The sequence below is a fragment of the Simochromis diagramma genome, unplaced genomic scaffold, assembly GCF_900408965.1.
Source record: "Simochromis diagramma unplaced genomic scaffold, fSimDia1.1 OVJJ01000334.1, whole genome shotgun sequence".
In the NCBI taxonomy this organism is placed as follows: domain Eukaryota; kingdom Metazoa; phylum Chordata; class Actinopteri; order Cichliformes; family Cichlidae; genus Simochromis; species Simochromis diagramma.
Window position 1 is genome coordinate 2,575,974 of NW_024386764.1, and position 22,781 is coordinate 2,598,754.

The 22,781-nt window shown below is 39.5% G+C and overlaps 1 protein-coding gene and 2 long non-coding RNA genes across 4 annotated transcripts in view; 2 read left to right on the forward strand and 1 right to left on the reverse strand.

The window, feature by feature from the left end:
• negr1 (neuronal growth regulator 1) overlaps positions 1–22,781 on the forward strand; it is a 169,093-nt gene that overhangs the window by 73,472 nt on the left and 72,840 nt on the right. For both annotated transcript variants that reach the window (XM_040031684.1, XM_040031693.1), the window contains exon 3: positions 12,433–12,558. In XM_040031684.1, coding sequence (XP_039887618.1) covers positions 12,433–12,558 — 126 coding nt within the window. The remainder of the gene's footprint in view (positions 1–12,432; positions 12,559–22,781) is intronic.
• LOC120733471 lies at positions 2,180–16,995 on the reverse strand. Its single transcript, XR_005695830.1, has 3 exons — positions 16,836–16,995; positions 10,383–10,387; positions 2,180–2,335 (listed from the first exon to the last, which is right to left on the reverse strand). It is a non-coding gene; the product is annotated as an uncharacterized LOC120733471 (long non-coding RNA).
• LOC120733467 lies at positions 16,588–21,029 on the forward strand. The gene is made up of 2 exons (XR_005695829.1): positions 16,588–16,799; positions 17,592–21,029. It is a non-coding gene; the product is annotated as an uncharacterized LOC120733467 (long non-coding RNA).

Here is a 22,781-nt window from a genome sequence, read left to right on the forward strand (position 1 = left end):
CGCTGATTAGCATGAATAAATTAGATATCTTATCTTTGAATTACATGGCCAGTGCAGCTCTCCCATTGAAGATTAATTGCCTCTCACAAGGTATTTCGAAAAGTTCATTTTCATCAATTGATTTCCCTTAATTCACGAAATCCCCAGAAGTGCATGAAATTGGTAACAAGCTCTCCATAATCACGCTTTGTGCATCGTTAACCTCACTGGCAATTACTCATCATATGTATTGGTTGTGACATTTGCGGAAGCATGTTATTTTTGCACCATTAGGTCATGACAGGAATATTATCATAAAGTTATGGTTAATTACAAGTTGAATAGAAACGGTGTCTATAGTTTCCTCACATTGCTGCACAGGGCAAAGCGTGTTCTCAGCATGTTTGATTTTACTTTCACAATTCTTTTTGTCTTTTATCGCCTTGATCATCTCACTAGCTCCCAAATTAATGACTCGTGTGTTATTAGAATAAATACACACAGTTTGCATGAAATACTGATAAAGTCTCAACTTCAACCTCCTGATAACAGAAGTCGTTCTGTCTAATAACACACCTTCGACGTGGTGAAAATTGTTTCGCTCTATGACTCCGGCGACGTCCATACATTGCAAGTGCATTTTGGAGGCTTGAGGTAGAATTGTCCAATGTTTGTCCGATTCTTTCTTTTTCTCCTAGGCTATCATCGCCTCACCAGTGTGTTATTGTTACCACGGTATTGGGGTCACTTCTGTTTCAGTCACACACGAATGATGCCTCGAAGCGAAAAAGTGGGCCACTGACATAAACTGAGAGGAAAAAAATAATAACTTCGGGCTTGCAACTAAAGTAATTGGCATAGATTTCACTGTGAGAATGTATGCCAGGTGCATTAACAGTGATCCAGTTATGTGTAGGTGCTTACTGAGAGTCAGCAACAAAACACAACCAGGTCACATCGACGTGAAAGACACTATCTGCTGCAGATGTAGTAGAAAGTGTGTTTGTTTCACACATGCCAGCTTCTATCTGTATAGTGTCGCTACTGACATACAGTAAGTCATCATACTGTACCGCCATTATACACTGTCACCAGGCCCTCAAGCGAATTCGTGCAGTACATTAATCGGGTAAATCACTGGATTCATCATACTTAATGATACCATTATGGAATAATGTTCATCATCTAATGTGCACTTGCCAGGAATCTATTTGTGTCTTCAGCTATTTGCTGTGTGCTGCAGCTCCTAACGTCCTAATCCTTTATTAACCTGCCCAACATCGTAGCCACGAGGAGATCTTAGAATATGAAGAGATGCCAAAAACAGACAAGCAATAAGGGATGATGAGGTTTTATGTCTTGGTACTGCCATTCCACCAGTTAGTCCACCTCCTCAATTGCTGCTGGGCTCAAATAAATGGAAAGAAAAAGAAAACATCTCTTTTTCGGGACGTTTTTATTGCTTTTTATTATTGCCGTATGGCTGAGCGTGTGTTTTTGCTTTATTTTTTTCTGTTGAAAATTATTGAGATTGATATGTTTAATAACACTATGGGAGTTCAGCAGTTGATGTTGAAGCTAAAACTAAAGCTACTTTCAAAGTTTATAGGATTGGAGTCACGTATGGTATAACATTTGTTTAAAAGCACACAGTGCAAGCCTGTGGCACACACAAAGGTACAAACACACTAAAAAAGAATGGCATTAAACTGTCATTATCCGAGGAATCCATTTAAAACAGACTGGGGCAGGTTTTTGTGTCGTTGTTGTAATTCAAGTGGTCTGCATTTTCACTTGGCTGTTTTTACAGACTTTATAAAATCCATCTACCCCATTGCATCATGGGGTAGATGGGACAAGGGTGTGTGTTCCTGTGAGGGATGTGCAAAACACAGGGAACTGTTTCAAGTTCACAGGGAACTATTTGATTACCTTTGACCCCAAACTGCTCAAGTTCTTGCAGACTTCTGACATGCTAGCTTTGAGGGCTGTCGTTTATGCCTGACCTTGTGTTCGTGTATTATTTGACGACTTTTTTTTAACAGCAGTAGTTGTCTTTGACTCTACATATTTGTCCTGCGTATCTAATCTTGCTGAGTCGGACACATTTTATTGTACGGCTCGTAGTTATAGTCCTGTATTATACTTAATGACGACTTCTCGATATTCGATAATCATTGCTAGTTCTTGTTGGCTGATCTGCAAGTGCATTCCCTTCAGATGAGATGCTGTTGGATTTCATTAGCCAGAGTGTCCGTGTAGGTTCTCGGGCTTTCGTGTCATGGTAGTCTGAAGAGCTTGAGTTGAAAGCAACTGGACTTCTTTTTTAGGTTCATGAAGACATTTCAACTCTCATCTGAGAGGCTTCTCCAGCATTGAAGGCTAACTGAACACTGGCCAGACTCTTTAAAAAAAGAAATAGCAGCAGTAGAGTAAGTGAAGAGCCTCCAACACTGCCACTGCTGAAAAACACAAATCCAGTAGATTAAATAAATAAAAAACATCCCATACATACATTTATTTAATAATCTACAAGAGACAGTGCCTCTATCGACCAGCACTGTGCATGACCTTCTTCACAGTTAAATTTCATGTTAAAGTAGTGCTGAAAAGTAGTACAGCTTCTTGTGCAGAATAGCTTCTTTTCATTTTACTGATTTGGATAATTCATAGGTTTGGTCTTATGGTGAGGACCCATTCAGACTGTTCGTACTTAATTTGGGGACATAAAATTAAAAATATTTTCCAAACTATGTGTGACAGCAAAACTTAAAAAAAAAAAAAAGGGACCCAGATGACCCATTTCCCGTGCTGCCCTTTCAATCTGAGAAGTCCTCATTCACCTGCCAGCTGAAGAACCAATGACAGACGTGTAGGAAAACAATTCATCACAGCTGAGTAGAGCATCCCCATTGGCACTGAAGCTTGCACCAACCCTTTAGATGGTGGAAAGCCTTATTTAATGATGGAAAATCCTGCAGTAAAATTTGTTTATTCCTGCACTGGCACTCACTGTAGTTGTCACACTTGGCCTCAGCCAAGGCAGACTTAGGTAATATTTAGCTTCATAAAAAGCTGGATTATACAACAAACTCCTGGGCTGCCTCGCTGGCAGACGACTCTGGTCGAGCCTATTGATCAAGCTTGCGTTGCAAATATGTCGGTCGGTATATGCTGCTGCTCATTAGGCTGAAGGAACGTAGAACAGAGAAGGGAGACTGTCAAGAGGACAACATTACTTTGAAATTATACCATTTTCCTTTCTTTATGCATACTGCACCTTCAGTATCCATCAACTCTGATTTATTAGGCATGCTTTTTAAGATTTGTGTATAATACATTAAAAATCACCTAATTGATTCTGAGGGCCTTTAACTGATGATGTTACACATGAGGCACAACAAACACGATAGGTTGTGTGGTCGAGCCTTTTCCTTACACTAAAGTTATTTTTTCTTCTCTCAAAAGTAGTAAAGAAAAATGTCATATCAAATAGTGACATGTTTCTCTTTCTGTTTGGATGAACTTTCCCCTGAAGTTAAGTGCTACAAATTATCTGTGAATGCTTTATGACACTGCAAATGGAGGTAATCCCTTTGTGTAATATAATCTGTCACTGTTTATGTTTAGTCTCCGTGTCTGACACCTAATTAACAGAGTGGAAGGGTTTTTTTTTTGCCTGCATGCTTTGGGGAAATGTAATTGAAAACCTTTAGGAATAGCTGTCACATTATAGAGGTGTATATTACATCCAAGAAACTTCAGTATACTTTTATGGGGTTTATGTTTCGTTATTAAGTTTGGGGAAATTTGGGAGCAGGTAATTTTAGAGTTTTAAAAACATATTTTAAGATTTCCCTGTCATTGTATCAAGTAAATCTTCCCCTAATTCACTTCCAAATTTCTTCAGGCCAATGATTAAAAAAAGGTGTCCTCCTAATGAAAGAGCCTCTCTGTTTCAGTAAGATTATTACATTGCGTTGTCTTGAGCAGTCACAACATCTTCATCTGTTTCAACACTGGCAGTGGAAAATAAAGGATGGCACTCTTTTCCTTCTTGCCTGTCCTTCCCTCTCTTTCTCACAGCTTCCTGTGACTCATCACGCGTGCTGCCGTCCATTACAGCTAGTGGCCAGGGTTCCCTTCTGTGCTCTAATTGGAAAGCTTGATGGCAGTAGGTTTAGCCAGTAATTGGGTCCTGCAATTTAGTAGCAGAAGTCATCGTGGAAAGGCCTGTCAGAATTCATGGAAGAGCCCAGTAGCGTGCATCCCCCATGTTATAATAGTGCAGCTGTAAGCATTTCCGTAATTCAAGGTGGCGTCATTACGGTTTTATTTATTCACCTGAGGCATCTGCTAGGAGGGAGATGATGCCACCCAGATCAGCTGTGGCAGCTTGTGCTCAGCACCTCCCGCAGGGCTAGAGAAGGGAAATTAGAGAGGAATGGGCAAACATGACAATCATAGCATCGTTAATGAATTAGCGCCTAAAGAAAACAACAAGCTGGTGATGTTGGTATCGAGGGAAGGGTTATATTGTTCTGCTGTTGAAGGGGTCGCACAGTTGTGACTGTTTCTGATGTTAGAGTTGGAGGAGGTGGAAAAGGGATGATACGGAGCACTCAGAGGCACCCAGGGAACAGTAACGGTACCGAACTTCACAGGCTTTCAATGTGTTAACCAAGAATTTAACAACTAAGAATTCCAGCGACGTCTTATCTCAGCAGGGAGGAACTTTTATATGAATGTCCACTTTAGTTTTGACTAGTTTTCCTCTTTGAGCAAGTGGTTGTATTTTTTATTTATGTTGAACATAGCACATGAAACAAATAAAATCATAGAACTTAATGTTGCATTCACAGGGGGAGGATGACGTGTGCATTATATATACAAAAAAACCCAACTGGATTTATAATAATTATATATTTTTTAAATATATAGCTTTTGTAATTGCTGTGACGTTGTTGCAAAGCTTTGTTAAGCAGGGCCCGACCTTTTAAGGACGAGTTACAGTACATATATACATACACTGTGATCAGTATAGTAAGATTTATTTTTACTTCCATGTCACTGAGTTAAGTTGTCTACAGTTAGAAGCGGCTACTGCGTTATTCTGAATTAGAGGGAAGGGATTTTGAGAAAATCTTCAAACTCATCAGCGGTGTTTTAACCTGTCTTTTAAACCATGATGTACTATGGCTGGTCAAGCAGTTTGTTTTATTACAAAGATCCTAGTATCTTCTGGCTTATACTGACCTTAAGAGAAACACAAAGTGAGCCTCAGTACACATGTTACCTTGGAGTAACTGCGTTATAGTGTTGTGAAAACGAGATGAAATTAATCACCTCCAGCACACTGGCCGCCATTACTAAGTGTTGATTGGGTCAAGGTATTGACGATTCTGGCTTCTGAAGTGTTGGACTAACATTGTAAGAGCACCTTGATACTGCCACTTACATTCGGATATAATGCCTGAAGAATCCGTGGTGTCATTTTACCTCAGAGAGGAAGATCGTCATCACTGCTGTTGGAGGAGGCTTTTAGTTCTTTTTGTGTAAAAAATAAAGTTGGAAATGTAGAAAAATCTCACTGTGGTTGGATGCTGTATTTCTGAATGCACATTTTTGCACCATGTTTCTCCATTACTATGTTATGAGACATCTATTGTGCTGTAAAATAAGATAATGGTAGACCATAACACATTCCAATCATTAACCTCACTGGATGGTTACGTTTGTGCTGATTTGGAGCAGCCAAGTAGTTGTGGGACTGGGGCCCATAATATATGTCCAGTTTAATTCCTGCTGACTGGAGCTTTGCTGTCATTTGCTGCTTTTTAATGGCCAGCAACTCTTTTGGTTGCGCAAACACTTCAGTTGAGCAGGGAAATTGTCCCTTTTGTGAAATTCTCAGAGTCGGCGAGGAGGATTTTCAAGAATATGCACATTATTTAATGACTTGTCAATTACACCTCGTTAGCCTGTTCTTCGGGTCCAGGTTTCAAAAACTCTCAGCTTTAGGCTTCATAAAGGGACTTCACTTATTGGTGGGTGTCCTCATGGTCACTATGTCCATTATTTTGTTTTTCTCACTTTTCTAATAAAAGCAAAAATGTCATAAATATCCACTACAGCATTCACCCACATGAGTCCAGATGGGCCACAAAGAAAGTTGAGCTATAGTCCCACCAGATAAGAAGATCTCAGTGCCAGCCCACATCAGGCATTCTATTTAAAATGCTTTAGCTTGACTATATTTGCTGTGCTTCTGCTGCTTTGGAGGTCAGCTACTTTCATCTATTACCATTGGAGGCTACTCTGACTGGCTCTGTCCTGATCTTTAGCTTTTTATGCATGCACATGGAAGGTTATGGAACTTTGCCCGTCTCCTTTTATGCTTTCCACATATACACAGTGCAGTCGAACCGATATAAGACTTTGAAGAACAATATCTAGACTCATATTAAAAAAATCCAATATATCGTTCAATATATTTTTCTGTTAGAGACATGAAACATAAACTTCCGTCATGTTTGTGTTGTGTAGCTATTTATGCACACTTGCAAAAAATATGAAATGCATTTTAAATCTTTAAAATTAAAACCTTTGATAATCTTTTATTGTCACACCAAGTCTTGGATTTTACACTCGGGTTACAACCGTGGCAGGCGTTTCCAACAAGTAAGATGCAGAGTGGACAAATTACTTGTCTGTCACTCATAACTACAGCATGTTATGTGTGTCGATGGAGCATTTGAAGGGTGTTTCTGTCATATCCTCCTTACTTTTTAAATGTTGGATGATCAGCTGGTATGTCATTGGGCTCTAATGCACACTGAAGGACAGGATGGTCCAGAGATAATAAATATAAATGGCATCAATGAAAATAACAACTTTCTTTTGACTGTAACAATAAGAAAATAAAGTCATTAGCTATATATTCATATAAGTTACCACTGACACATACAAACGTTTTTCTGTATTAACACGAGTCACATGTCAGTATGAGACTCGTGCTCTTGTTAACACGAGCTTCGTCACTAAAACATTTGTAGGAAAGGGTACTCGCAGGCAAATACACAACCCGTTCAGTCCTGTGTCCATCATACGGACCCCTCAGCAACACAAATTGCAAAGTCTTTGCACTGTAACCTAGCAACAAGACTCCCACTTAATAAAAAACATGTAAGATATTATTTAGGATTTTAGTTTTTAGTTTTTTTTGCACAGGAGAAACAACAGATGGCAAAATCATATTTGGTCACGCTATCACTCGTTTCCTATTCCCTACACAATAAACACTTCATACTTAATAGCAGCATTGCATTATTAAACTAAAATAAATTTGCAGTTATGTAAACTTTCCCCCATATCTGCCTCTTTAAAAAGCCGCTGTAGTGAGACAAAACATGACACATGCTTTCAGTGATTTCCTCATTTGTCCGTGATAAGAGTTTAACTTATTTAACAGCAAAAGGTGAAGAGTTGACCTTATTACACATTTTGAGTGGCACCCACTCTCATTTGTATAGTTAAGCAGAAATGGAGTTTTTGCAAATAAACCAGGAAAATACAAAGGAACGTGTTCCCAAAATAAATAGATAAAAGATGAAATGCTTTTAAAATTCAAAACCAATGATGATTACATAGAATAATTAATGCAAATGTAAATACAGGTTTTACATGTCAGGACATAATAAAAGCAGTTTTTAAAATGAAGTAGATAGAAATTCAGATAAACACCAACCTGTGATATTACACCTTATTTAACAAGAATGAAGCCAAACAAACGAAGTGCACCCTGTGATTCAGAAGCTTATAGAACCAGTTTTCTACAAAAGCAATCATTTTCTGTACAAAGGCATTGTGGAGGAATTTTGGCCCACTCCTCTTTACAGTGTCAATTCAGTTCACTAAGGATTTCAAGGTCCGGACTTTGACTGGATAACACACTGACTTTTCTTTTTCACATTCAGTTGTAGAATTGCTGGTGCTACGTGACCCAGTTCAAGCCAAGCTTTATCTGTCTGACAGATGGCCTCACATTTGACTCCAGAATACTTTGGTATACACAGGAGTTCATAGCGGACTCAGTGACTGCGAGGTGCTCGGGGCCTGTGGCTGCAAAACAAGCCCGAATCATCACCGCTCCTTGACAGTTGGTACGAGATGTTTGTGCTGATAGGCTGTGTTTGGTTTTTGCCAGACGTGGTGCTGTGCATTATGGCCAGACATCTGTACTTTGGTCTCGTCTGTTCGAAGGAGATTGTTCCAGACGTCTTGTGGTTTGTTCAGACGCAACCTCGCAAACCTAAGCTGTGCTGCCATGTTCTTTTTAGAGAGAAGATGCTTTCTCCTGACAGCCGTTGTAAACAAGCCATACTTATTCAGTCTGTTTCTAATTGTACTGTCATGAACTTGAATGAATTTGCTGGGATGGTGCGATGTCCACTCCTGGAGAGATTGGCAGCTGTCTTGGATGTTTTCCACTTGTAAATAATCGTTCTCACTTGAGAATGTTTGGAAATGGCCTCATAACCTCGCCCGATTGATGGGCAGCAACAATTGCTTCTCCAAGACCATCGCTGACGTCTTTCTTTCTTGACATTGTGTTAACAGGCACCTGAGTGCTCCAGACCACTAAACTGACAAAACGTCTCCTTTTGTAGAGGTGCCCACACTTGCTGATGATCAGTTAATCCACCTGGCTGCTACTTAACCTCTTAATTCCTAAAGCAGCAGTAAGGGTGGATCTAATATTGCACACACTTATGCTTATGCATTTGGCTTAGTTTCTGTTAAATAAATAATGGCACAATGTAATATGTCATGTTTTGGAGTTGATCTGAGGTTGTAGTTATCAAATTATTTCTATCATGTCTTGATATGTAAAACCTTTCTTTCTTCTTCTTTTCATGGCTTTAAATAATCATACGTACCTACATTTTTTAAATATATTACTTGAATGCATTCAGTGTTGTATCCATTTAATTATTCATTATAGTAGTTTTTCCCTCCATACTAGAGGTAATAGAGCAAATTTACAATTATAAAAAAGCCTTCGGGTAGTTACTGTAATAGATTTAAAAAGCATGAATCGAAAACATGGACTATTGTCTGGTGAATAAATTACTGTTCAGTTGTTCAGATACCGCAGCGCCATAATGATAAAAAGTTTTTCACTCAGTGTCTAAAGTTTGACTGGTACCTATTGATCTTTTATTCTGTTTCACAGCATCGGTTGTTATTCTTAACTGGAGCAAGCATTGTTATACAGTAAAGCCACTGTGCTACAGCAGCTCTGAGCTGAAAAACTGTGGGCTCTTCATCTAAACCTTTGAAAACCTCTCAGTCCCCGCCAAAGAGAGATAGGATCAGTAGACAACCCCAACATTTTCAATTTTGTGCTATCAGACACTGAGGAGATGTGTCAACACTGGGGTCCTACAGCAAGTAAACACAGGAGTCTGACAAGCAATAACCTAGATTCAACATCGCCTCCGGTCCTCTCCCACAGAAGGTCCGCCACTTTCATCTCATTTAGATCCAGATCTGTTGATCAAAAGCGACGCCTATCATCCCTCAACAAAAAACAGCAGCACTGCAAATGTTTTCATGGGCATTCCCTTGTTTCATTGGTTGGTTATGCCTGGGTCAGTGCAGGCTGCTGGTTGGTGGAACCACTTGTGAGTCATACAGTGCTGTTTGTTTCCTTTAAATCGCAGAGTTATAAAACCGATTGCTTTTTTCATAACCCATCCTGTATGTGACGATTGGCTGTTTGCTCTTAATACACAAGTGGGACACATATAACCTTGTTAAAGTTATAGCATGCTGTTTATGGCCTTGATGTTGGTCATCGGAGTTCCGTTATTAGCTTTATACTTTTACTTTGTCCAAGCCACAGATTGTTTTCTGTGCACTAAAGAAACTCATTTATTGTTTATAAGTTGCAGGGTTTGCTTGCGTTTAAATTCTTTGCAGTGCCCTTTGTATACTCATAACAGAGTGAAGGGGAGAAATTGATGCTGAAGTGAAAGTTCAATGACACAAAAGACCATGTGACTAAAATGTGTTGGTGGGCCTAAAGGGGGGAACTCTAGACATTGTTGAATCAACTTTTCCTTTGTTGTTTTTTTAGCAGGCATCAGGCAGGATCAGAGGGTAGAATAGTTGAATAGTTGGACCCAGATGAGTGAGAATCCATTACTGTATAACACAGTCCACTGCAGAAAAGCCCCCGCCGAGATTCAAATCTTGCAGATTAAAACAGTGTCTCATAAGCTGGCAGCAGTGTGTGCGCACATGCACATGTACCTGCATGTGTGCTTATTCAAATGCGTGCAAAGGCCTTTGTGGATGGCTTCATGTGTTTCTCTCTGCGTTTTGAGCACCCTAAATACCGAAGCTTTTAACATCAAAGCTCCAAGAGGATTTAAGTGCACAGAAACTTTCCAATTATACGTGTAAGTGATGTCCAGCAGGGACTTCTCATGAGCTGCCGTCAATATGTTTTTTTTCCCCCAAATTGATGATAAACACCCTCTAAGCCCGGCTACAGATCTATGAATTACTTACTTTTGGGGAGTTTGGTTTTAGGGGCTAGGGGCTACGCATAGTAACTTACAATACCATCATGAAGTATTTCCCAAAGTAACAAAGGTACCGTGATACATGAGCCATTAGGAGACATCTATCTGCAGTGTGTCGCAGTGTCTGTGATTAAAAGGCCAAGAAATATATTTAGTCAGTGTTATGGTGTCAAAGTCTATTCAATTATTATTCACATTTAAAACTAGTTGAGCCACACTTTGTGCTGTCATTCATTGTGTGAGCACATTAGTTAACTTCTGTTTACCCTCAATCATTATATCAGTATATCACCACCAGATGTTATACAGTAGTGATTCTAGGAAGACAAGATCTGTTTAAAGCCTGTTCATGTTTTTGTAAAAATATCTAAGAATTATTTCCATATTTCGATATACATATACTGGGACCTCGATATACTTATACAACAGAGGATGTCATACAATAAGTTGCCAGATTGATTCTTTTTAGCGAGAGGTGAGCTAATCATGGGCAAACTGTTGACTCATAGCCCCATTTGGCTAGTTTAGATCCACCAGCCTCCTGGCTGGGGCCCCTCTGTGTGGAGTGTCCATGTTCCAGTACAAACACATTGACGTTAATTGCCTGTCTCTGATTGGTGAGCTGTACAGGGCGTCTCCTACATCAACCCCTATTTGACAGGATAGGCCAGGATAGACTTGTCAAATACCAAAAACTAAAGCCTGCTGTAAATGTTAACATAAGACGGAGTTAGCCTTAGTCTGACATCAGTCTGCAATTCAGTGCGGTCAATTTGGCAATTACATGGAATTTGTTTTCTATAATAGAGCAATTAACTGTGATAAATTGTTAGAAATTACATATCTGATGGTGTTAAATCTGCATTTAACAGAAATTTCCATTTTAACCATTACATTTGTGCTGGGCAACCTTCCTGTTCTATATTAATATACAACCAGCTGGTGGTCAGTTGAGTCGAGTCCCCTCGAGTTGCACTCAGTGACGAAGGCTCATTTAGTGTGATGGCAACATTTTGGCAATTTGAGTGATTGCAATCAGTGCAAGTCAGACTGTGACTGTTTGCAGAAAAGTCCTCCTATGAGGCGTGCAATCGCCTTATGGATAAAAAGTATCGTGAGTGTGCAACACACTCAAGCCCTCGGTCACAGAATATCAAATATTCGTTTTTAGTTGAGTAGATTTGGTATCCTATTTTTACTCATGGAATGGAGTTATTAGCTTACACCGAGGAGGTTAGGAGGTTGTCAAGTTTATTTAGCTTATGTTATCTCAGGATGGTGGTGCATAAGATTAGCCCTCTTGTTCATATTCAGTTTAATAAAATATTGATATTTGGTGTCCCAGTAACAATACACTATCACCATGCACCTATGCTGTATTCATTTCTTTCCTGCACCGCTAACATTTAGCCTGTCTTATACTGTGCCTCCGTTTATTTTGATCAGACTGTCTGCTTCTTTGTTTAAACCTGCCTAACCTATACTAAGTGTGCATTACCCAGTGTAGCCTCAGTCATGACTGTGATAGTCACTGATGCAGTTGAATAGGAGTAACTGCCAAGGGGAAAGTCACACTCCCCTTACGCCCACTCTGAATATCTAACAAGGTGACAATGTCAGACTCATGGGGTCTGAATATGACATGTAATGTGGGATTTATGCAAACAGTAAAGTGAAGGAGCATTTACCGAAACATATATTCTTCTTACTGTTCTTACTGTATTATTCATCATACACTGATTTCCTCTCTAATTTAATCGTACATATTGATGATATTGCTGGAGGAATCATATTTCACTTTGAAATGCTAATCTTGTTTATATGTTCTCCCTTTCCTTTCTTTTTCTTTTTTTTTTTGTAGTTCCTCCCAAGATATATGACATTTCCCCTGACATCACGGTAAACGAGGGCAGCAATGTGTCTCTCATCTGCACAGCCAGTGGGAAACCTGAGCCAACCATTACCTGGAGACACATAACCCCATTAGGTGAGTTCACATCACCTCTCACATACCCAATGCTAATGAATGAAGGGATGGATAAATGGATAGAAGGATAGCTGAATAGAAAGCAGTAATGGGGAAGCACGGAAAATATCAATAGGTGATTGTATGAACAGGACAGAGTACTTCTAGTAATGTTGCAGATAAAGAAATAGCAAGAGGATAGAGAGATAGAATAGGAGATAAATGTGATTGGATGGATTTGCATTAGAAGAGCAGGTGGTCAGATGGAACAACTGAGTTCCTTCAAAAAACAAAGTTGGGGGACAGACAGAAGCCAAGTCTGCATCTACCTGTACAACTAAAGCAATCAGCAAATGAGCAGCTACAGACTTCATGTTGACACACCCCACTAGAACCAATACTTACAGTTCCTTCCAACTCCAAACGTCTGAAAGAGGGATTTTTTTTTTTAGTACCATGGGTAGTGTACGGAGTGTATGCACTGAGGCAGCAATTCTGACAGAGAAAGCATACGCCTACAAGGGTTCTTGTCTATTCTTACATGCTGAAGAAGGAGGAGGTGGCACATTGTCATTTCTTTTCCAGGCTAGCATTGCAATTGTAAAATGTTTGCGAGGGCTAAGAATTTAGCCTATGGGTCAAAAGGCTAAAATGTTCCATATATATTGTTAGGCATGCTTGCACTGGCTAACATTATAGCCATGACAATTGCAATCTGACGCTAATTGCTGCATTTTGTGGACATTTAAAACTTTCGCAGCATCTGACCAAACGCTAAATGCTGAATTCTGACAGTTTAACACACTGTACCACCTGACATACATTACTGCTGTGTGAAGGTTGGTCGGTGGTCTCTCCCTGGTCCCCTACGTACTCCAGATGGTGATCTGATGGAGTCGTCAGTCTTTTTGACCTTTATCAGAGCACTATCCTGGAAACATATAATGCATTTCATGTCAATAGGAATGAGACACAGGTTAAAAAAAACCCTTCAAAATAAAATAAAGACAAATACTCAGAGTCAAGAAGAGTCAGAGTCAATGACAGTGGACCAGGCACCACGAGAAAAATGAGACAGGGAGAACAGACGACAGGAAAAACACTGAGCAAACTATTACTACCAAAAGTAAGAGTCAAACCAGTGGATTGCAAAACTGAAAGGTATCAGTAGGAAACATAAAGGAAAAGCAGAAAGACTCAATATCACCATAACCAAGACTAGAATAATAGAGTATCTGAAGAATGCCGTAAACACAAATGTAATAAAACAGGATGCAGAGGTTAAAACTGAGCACTGCTATAAAAGCAGGTTGATGCTTACTCAAGACTTTAACTCACATCACTGCAGGTAGACATCTTACACCTTGTAAGTGCATTAACAAAATAATTTAGTGTTATGATGTAGGAAGCTGTTATCCTGGGCACCCCCCCCCACACACACACACATAGATCATTAAATAGTTTAAATTGTGAATCCTTCCTTTGAAGACTTATTCCAAAGTGTTTAACTGTTGCTCCGAAGCCCCCACCCAGCCACTTTGAGTCCTCCCTCATTTTCATATTAATGGATTAGAGCATGCTGTGCTTATCTGATAGCTATGAGGATTACTGCATTTATCTTATGGCTGTCAAATCCTTCTCTCTGGCGTGCTTGCCCTGATTGCATTAGAGGAGTTTTCAGAGGATGATCAAAAGAGCCATCCTCAGAGTCCGAGTGGCAGTCACTCATTCTACTTTGAAGTGTCCACACTTTGAAGTATGCCAGGGAAGAAATGATATGCTGGTCAAATGAAAGGGCCCAGGACTAAATGTAATCACAGACTGTCTCCCAGCACATCAGAAAAGAAGCCGTTTGCCATGGGATCTTTGAGTCAGTCCTAGTAAGGGTGATTTGACCAAAGGATGTGGTACAACTGAAAGGTTGTAATAGGCTAATTACCTATCGATGGAATTCCATTAAATCCCTTGGATATGCAGAGCATGCTTTAACCAGTGCATGGCCAATTTGAATGTGCTATCAGAGCATATGGGAATATTTACCTCATTTGTGAATGATCTGTCAAATAGCAGCAGACTTTAAAAACTAACAGTGCTGGGACTGTAATTGCAAATTGATTCATGAATTCTGCACGTATAAGGTAATTACTTCCAGGGTATAAATATAGTCAAAACTACAGCTCTGTTAAGTCATTTATAAAATGAGACAGATGGGGGTCTAGACATGTAAAGTAAGCCTTGGCACGTGTTGAAATGATCATAACAATCGCTCGTTTTACTTGGGAACATTTTGTGGGCAACTTTGGGGACTGTTGGGGGATTTCTTTCCATCCAAGAGGCTTATTTAAGAGACTTTGTGAATAGATAGCTTGCTTGTAGAAAATAAAAGGTACAAATATGCAGCACACACATAAAAAATACAGTAATAAAAAAATCAATCTTTTGTGAATTATGCTTGGCAAGATTTAGTTAGGGCTTGGCAATATGGAAAAACGTCTTATCACAACATTTTTAATGTCAGTCATTATGGATACATATGACAATATGTGTCCAGTCACTGTGTCTGACAAGCTTAAAGTTCAGATATATTCATGACAACAATGTTCAACTACATTTTAAATAAACAACACGAGTACATCTAATAAACTGAAACTGAAAGATTCAAGTTTTACAGAAGAACACAAACGAACTTGAAAACTAAAATTCTATGATCAGCTACACAAACATAAAAATGCCATCAGTGCAAAATAAAATCTAAAAACTACATCTAGACTATAATTGCTTCTTCTCCAGTGGCACCAAAAGGAACATGAAGTGCAGTAGTCTCAATGAAGTGGGCCGTGAGCCTCATATGGATCAGATGTTCGTGGTGGCAAATACAGCTGTTCAGTTTAATTCAGTCTTATTTATGTAACGCCAAATCACAACAACAGTCAGCTCAAGGCACTTCATTGTAAAGAACCAGGTTCATGGAGAGCTGTCTCAGGGAGTTTTTTATGGCCACAGAGTTGGTAACCACTAGGGCTGGGTATCGTCACTGATTTCTAGAATCGATTTGATTCCGATTCACAAGGTCCCGAATCGATTCCATCCACAATTCGATTCAATTCGATTCGATTTGAATCTAGGAAATTTTGCCTCAGATAGTCAGAAATATTATAATTCAGATCAGTACATTTACATATTTTTGTATCTATAAAAAGGAAGCTGACACACGCAAGACTTTATCAAAGGTGTGAGCATCACAGCAGAGGCCTTTGTGTCAAAGTAGCTGAAGATAAAACACAGAAAAACATGAAGGTGATTTTCCTGGCCTGGGATTTTATAAAAATATTCTGCAGTACATCAAAACTGAAAGAAAACCATTAATCAACACATGAACATTACCTCTGAAGTTACAGCGGTTTTATTAGAGACACAGCTAAGCGTTTTGCATTTTGCATAATTTTAAAAAGTTTAAATTTGTTCAGTATTGAACGGCAGAAATTGGGTTTCCTTTTCGGAAGTAAGTAAAAGGGGAAAAAACAGCGGCCGACAGCCTGTAAACAACGGTAGACTTGTGCGTAACAAGCAAGCGAATAATGAAGAAAACAGATTTTTAGACAGGAAACTGTTCTTGAAGTACAGAGAGAGAGAGAGAGAGAGAGCTGTGCATGAAGTGTGATTTCATCCTGGTGGAAGCAAAACAGTAAAAGTCAGAGGGAATTCATGACGATGTTTATGTGAAGCGTAGTTTGGATCTTCTTTTGCTGCTGGTTCAGTCAGTATTGTTTGGAGAGAGATCAAACTAACAGCTCTAGAATCAGCACAAAAAAGACGTAAACACAAAGCGCGGACCCGCCGAAGCATCAGAATCAGCGACCTGTCGGCTTTCAGCCCCGACCGTGTCCGTGCCATCGGGTGAGAAAGGCGACATCTCACTGATTCTGATCCGTCTGCGGGTCCACGCTTTGTGTTTACGTCTTTGTGCAGAATCCGCGTACCTGCTCTCATTTACTGTTTTAGCTGTTTGGTGGTTGTCGAATCTGAGATTCTGGCATTTCGGGCAAAATAAATTTATATTAAAAAAATCGATTCAGGATTTTAATGAATCGATATCACGTTATCCAAGCCAGAATTGATTTTAATCGATGAATCGATTATCAAAACCCACCTCTAGTAACAACGGTAAAAATCCCACATTTTTGACAGTGGCATCATGTCTCGTCATGGTTCTGCTTTGCTTCTTTGTCGAAGTCTAAGGAGCTCGGAAAGAAACGCATTTGGTGTTCTTTAAGTTTCTTGGAGATGTTTCATCTGACAAGCTTCTTCAGTTCTAAGCGTAACTGGTGGAGAGTCCCAGATTTTAAGTCCTATTGGGAGTGTCCCTAAGAGGGTCATGAACCCCCTATTGATCCTCTGCCTGATCACATGAGCCAAGGTGTAAAAACAGGTGTGGGTCACAATCAGCCAAGGTTTCAGGTGAACCCCACCATATCATGTGACTCATGTGAGTGGGGGTCAAGGCGTCTGGGAAGGGATCTGGATTATAGATGGCGTACATCTGTAATCAGGTCATTTGATCTTGGTAAATTAGCATTAACGTTACTGTAATGATGCAGCACACCATACCTTGCTCTTACATTTGCTATGCTTCGCACTGCAGTGATCATCACACCAACTATTATTTGCAGTATGTACATGCATGCTGTGTTACGTAATACTATAGACACATTAAAAAACTGAATGCAAGGATTATTGCTGAAGTAGTTGCAGCAGGTTGGCTGCTTGTAAACAAGAGTTATTTTGGGTAGCAGATGAAATTAATTACCAATTTGGAGCTGCAGTGTGATTCCACAGACGCTGCAGGATCATTATAAAGGAGTTTGCATTATAATGCTAATTAGTTTATTTATCCATTTGGGCTTTACGAACATGTACAATGACTTCTCGGTGAGAAAGTCGCATGTCGCTAAAGTTTATTGTTATGTTGTACCATGTTGTTAGCGTTCTTTAGCGATCCATGTTGGTTATGTTCGTAACTACTGTTCAAACTGAAGCTTTCGTGGAGCAGAAAGGGAGTTCTGACAGAGGGTGAAACTGTCTGCTGCAGCAATGTAAAGTATAAATAACAAGTGCGTTTTTGATCAATAAAGCACAGAAACATATTCTAGTATATCCTGTTAAATAAGGTTATTTGACTGTAACGAGCCAGATGGTAAAAAGCTCTCCCTCATAAAAAACAAACAAACAAACAAACAAACAAAGACCAGGGACAATTTTAAAACTTTTTTTACTGCATAGTTGTTTATTTTTATCCTATAACTCATGTATAATTTTGATAATGTTGCATTTTCTTTTCTTTTCCACATCGCCGTGTTTTGTTGAATTTGCGTGTAAACTAATTTATTTAATAAAAGTCACAAATAACAGGAATAGGAATACATTTCCATCAAACAATGCAACATGGACTCATTTCACGATGATTATATTTCCTGCCATGTTTAGGACTATACTGGGACAGGAACAACCCTGGAAGTGTACTGGTTAGCTAGTGACCATCCTGAACTCGTTTATCAGTAGATAGAGCTGGCGGGGGAAAAAAGAAAAAACTTAATGTGTTTTAACTGTTAAAGCACATGTTTTACAAATCACACTAATAGTTTATCTGTTATGTTTGATTGTTACAGACGCAGGACAAATTTCTTGCTATTTTAGCTACCTCATTGACGTAAAGCCAAGCAGGTGTGTTTAATAACAAACACTTCTACATGTCAGGTAAAGTTTTCTGGCCTTCCTCTCCTCAGCACTCAGTCATTTTGGAGTAGTGGGCAGAGATTTTTTTGCACTGTAGATGGTTCTGCTGCAGCAGTCAGTGAAGTTTGACAGAATGATAAATTGCTCTGACTGACTGTCAGGTTCCTATTCCCACTCTGACTGTTTTGTGTTTGCATTTTTTCCCCTCTGTCCCCTTCCTGCCAACCAGCAAAGTGCAAGCTAATAATAAACTTTGTGAGTCCAGTGAAGTGTGGCCATAAACAGTTTATTGAGATGATAATTTGGCTCAAATCGGTTCATAGAAAGTTAGTGCATGTTCTTCATTAGAGATAGCTGAAGCAGGCACTTGAAAAAACACTGATCATTATTGTTGACGTGCTATGAGAAGAACAAATATGTGTGGACTTTAATGTTTTTAAAGACTTTTTCTGTAATAGCTTAATTAGCCATGAGAAAGTTGTGCTTAACAGTGAAGTCCTTAGGAGGTTGTGAGGACTGCTGCATGATAAGGGTGCTTATAACTAAAAACACATGCCCTCTATCCTTTGGTGAAAGCTACATGTTTCATGCTTCCCTTGCTCTTATCAAGCACTGTTGGTGTGCCCTTGAGCAAGGATTTCTCCCCAACTAATTCAGGGCTGCAGTTCAGTTAAAAACAGAAACATAGTGGCAAGATGCTTATTTTAGTGTGTATCAGTTTGATCAGCTTTCGGATTTGCACCCTTTAAGTGTCATTAAAACACTGTTTTGAATCAACTTGTGTGTTTAAACCAAGTGAAAGATTTTTGGCAGGAAATGTCATTGCAGTATTTCCGAAAGCAACTCTGTCTTTGCTAATTTAGCTCTTCACTTACCCACTTCATTGCTAATCTCATGATAGATTGGGGCAGCATGGCTGCTTGTCAGGGTATTACCTATATATGGAATCTGGTGCTGTTTCCTCACCATTCTTTCATAGGTCACAGAAAGTGGGGTGAAAAGCCTTTAATGTAGTCTGTTTCAATCTGGTTTGGTTGTGTGGATGGCTGGATGGCTGGGAAAATTGCTTTGATAAGCCTTTTCCATTGAGATTTGAATCCATGGGATAGAAGTGTGACCTTTGAAAAGGCTGACTAGAATACTAGAACGCATATTTGATTGTTTCTCATGATAGGACTCAGTTGGGAGCGTTTTTCTCTCTCTTCCCCTGCTACTACTGTACATGTATCAATGCTATATGTGCTCTGCCTTTTCATTTAGTGTAAGTGCATGATCTCTCCATGACACACTGTAAAGAAACAGGTAGCAGCATCCTCCGTCCTCCGATTTTCCCATAGGGCCACATGAGAAATTGGGACTGTTGTGGAGGCTCGCCAATAGCAGAATTTAATTTTGCTCAATATTAATTGTATCTCTGTGCTGCAACTGAGTAGATGTTACAATTGAAGGAATAGTAATAGTACCAATATTTTATCATTATTAATCAATATAGGCAAAAACAACTGTGAACAAAATGTGCATGTTTTTGCAAAATGTTAGATTTTTAACTCCATACAGAGCGGTCTTTGCTGTTTTGCTTGTAGTTTAAGAGTTTAAGCGAACAAGGAGTAGTCTGGTTTAAGCTTAAGTAAGTGTAAAATAATCAGGTTCATTGTCTGTTGTGTAAATGTGAGGAACGGCAAACTCAAGTTTTACAAATTCCTCATTTTTCTTCCCACAAAACTCTTGAGTTTCTGCTCTCAGGTCCCCAGCACATTTTAGCCCTTTAGCCAAACCATCTGTCAGCTACGTTGTAGCCTATGTCACCATGTTCGGTCTCATGCTCCTTCAAAAGAGCAACAAACTGACTCCTGTCCCCTTGCCACTGTTTACTGTTTTAGGAACAACATCAACAATGTGTTACATTTTTATTATTGATTTTGACAGCAAGGTCTGGTGGGAAAATACCAATACCAATACCCATTCTGGGTTCATTTTCAATTGTATTTCGTAGTATTGTGTTTCCTAATTTTCCATTGACCTCGTACGGGCCGCTCAGAGACAGCCAATGGGCTTTCCTCTGCCCAGGTCCGCTCTGCAGACACAGCTTACTATGTTGTGAGTACTGCAGCCTGTTAAAACTAGATCTAACGGGACTTTTTGGTAATAGCATGAGCTGTAGTGTTTTTCTAGCATGTAATAGTGTGATGAATTGTTCAAACTTGACTTTATATCACTGCTGTGAACCTCGAGTTGTGCCTGTCATGTCACGCTGAAATTTGGCAGCTCTTTAAGGAAGGCTTAGCAGGTGTTTGTCGGTCTGCTCACCTGGGATCTCTCATTCAGAACCGGGTTTCTTTTGTCATAGTTTGCATTGAACTGATCTGCAGTTCAAGGGCTGACATTTGGGCATGCTTTAAACACGATGGGAGGTGAAAGATAAAGAGCTAGGCACTGCATTTCAAATTTCACGTAGCAGCAGCAGGAGCCGTGTCTAACACTTCCCCATTCAGCTGTTGAACTGAGTGTTGCTAACTAAAGAGGTGCTCAATGGGCTCGTGGTTTATTGTAGTGGCCCTAACACGATGACTACTAGATTGTTTGCCACGGTGCATATGCTACTGTTACACACTACTACTTTATTTAATGGTACATGTAGTTGAAAGCCACATATAAGCAGTGCCTTTTAATATACTTAGACCGACCATTGTCTTTACTGATTAGTGTATTATTTTCTTCTTAATAGATTAGCAAAAACATGTCGAGTTTACAGATGCAAAGAAAAAAAAACAGCCAATATATTATGGAGGACGATAAATAAAATTTAATTGTCTAATGTCTCTGTAAAGCACTTTGAATCACCTTGTTGTTGAATTGTGCTATACAAATAAACTTGCCTTGCCTTAATTGAATTGAGGTTGGAACCAGAGAATGTTGGCTTTCTATCTTAGAGGAATCTAGATGATTAATCAGTTATATATTTATCCTTTTTTCAGTCAGTTAACTGACTAATTGAAGCTCAGAAGAATTTTTCACATTCTTGGCCCCTAGAAGGCTCCCAGAGTTGTTGTTTTTCTTTTTTTTTTGCTTTAAACTCTGAAAATGAGCCTTTTTGAAAATGAGCCTTGTACTGTATGTACACTGTAGTATACTGCACGCCCTAATTGACCCTTTCTTTTTCCAAACGCAGATGTCGTTGGTGAGATCATTTGTAATCAGTGATTCTTTCAAATTGGATTACTATGTCACTGTGATTACCTTGTGTCTATTTCTGAACAGACATCTGCATTTGTTACTTTTGAATTTGCATTTTAGTCACATCTCATAAAAGCCATCCATTCTTAATAAATATGTAAAATATGATCCTTTTTTCTATCCTTATATTAACACACTCATTTCATTGTTAAGTGTCCGTGTGTGCCAAGCTCGACAGATTGATTCGGTCCCACGCTCTGCAGTGACAGAGACAGCTAATTAAACAATAAGCAGTTTAGCTGTGGTGTGGACTCCACACAACAGGACACTACAGCTTGTTCCGGTTTAATTGTAAAGTAAAAAGTGTTTATTATTTTTAACCTAAACCCTCTGTGATAAAAGGATTCATCTGGTAGAACACACAACTTACCAGGCCGTATTAAGTAAACAAATAAATCTCTTAATTGTGCTGTTCTGTGGTACATTTTATTAACTTCTGCAAATTGTTGGAGCCTAATCATCGTTTCCCATACGCAGACTTTACTTCCCGGGCAATCGTTTTTATACCTGGGTGGCCTCTCCAAATATAATCTGTGTAGGAAACACTAGCAGTTTAGCACTTTTCTTCCACTGTGCTCTTTCTTCTGCCGTGAAAGCTCTGCTAAGCAGACAACAGTTCAACAAGGGGGACTCGAGACTCAGTTATTCATCACAAAGAACTTAGCATAGGAAGGAAACTTACACGCACAGTGTGCAAGTAACGCACATGAGCACGCACATGTATATCTGTGTGTGAACACACTCGTCCTGGCCACAAGCAGAATACAAATCTGCTAATTCACTAAATAAATAAAAGATTTTTCTCTGTAAAACTAATTATTTTGTTTTTCTCCCGAGACCACTCTGTTTGTCTCGTCGCTCATTTTCTGAATGATGTATGTTACTCTCAGCATTGTCTAGCTATTGTGTAATCACACACTCCAATAACCAATAACCAGTCCAGCACCTGAAATTGTGTTTCACTGCCTTCAGCGCATTTGGCTAAATATGTCAGCACAGAAAGTAGCGGTGAGGTAATTCTACGGGTCACGGAGGTGGCAGCACATCCAATCAGACATGACTTAAGGCTCCTTTGGCCCAGTTCCACTCTGGATTTTAACGGCCTCAGATTGACAGCCAGGGAGCAGGGTAGGGGTTACGTATCAAGGTAGACTAACAGCCTGTTTTTCAGACAAGCCCTGCACATGGTGTGATTCTACCCCTACTTCTGGCCCACACCTTGAGTCGGGGCCAGAAGGCACCAGTGCACAATGTAGCGGCGTGGGTTGTTCTCCATT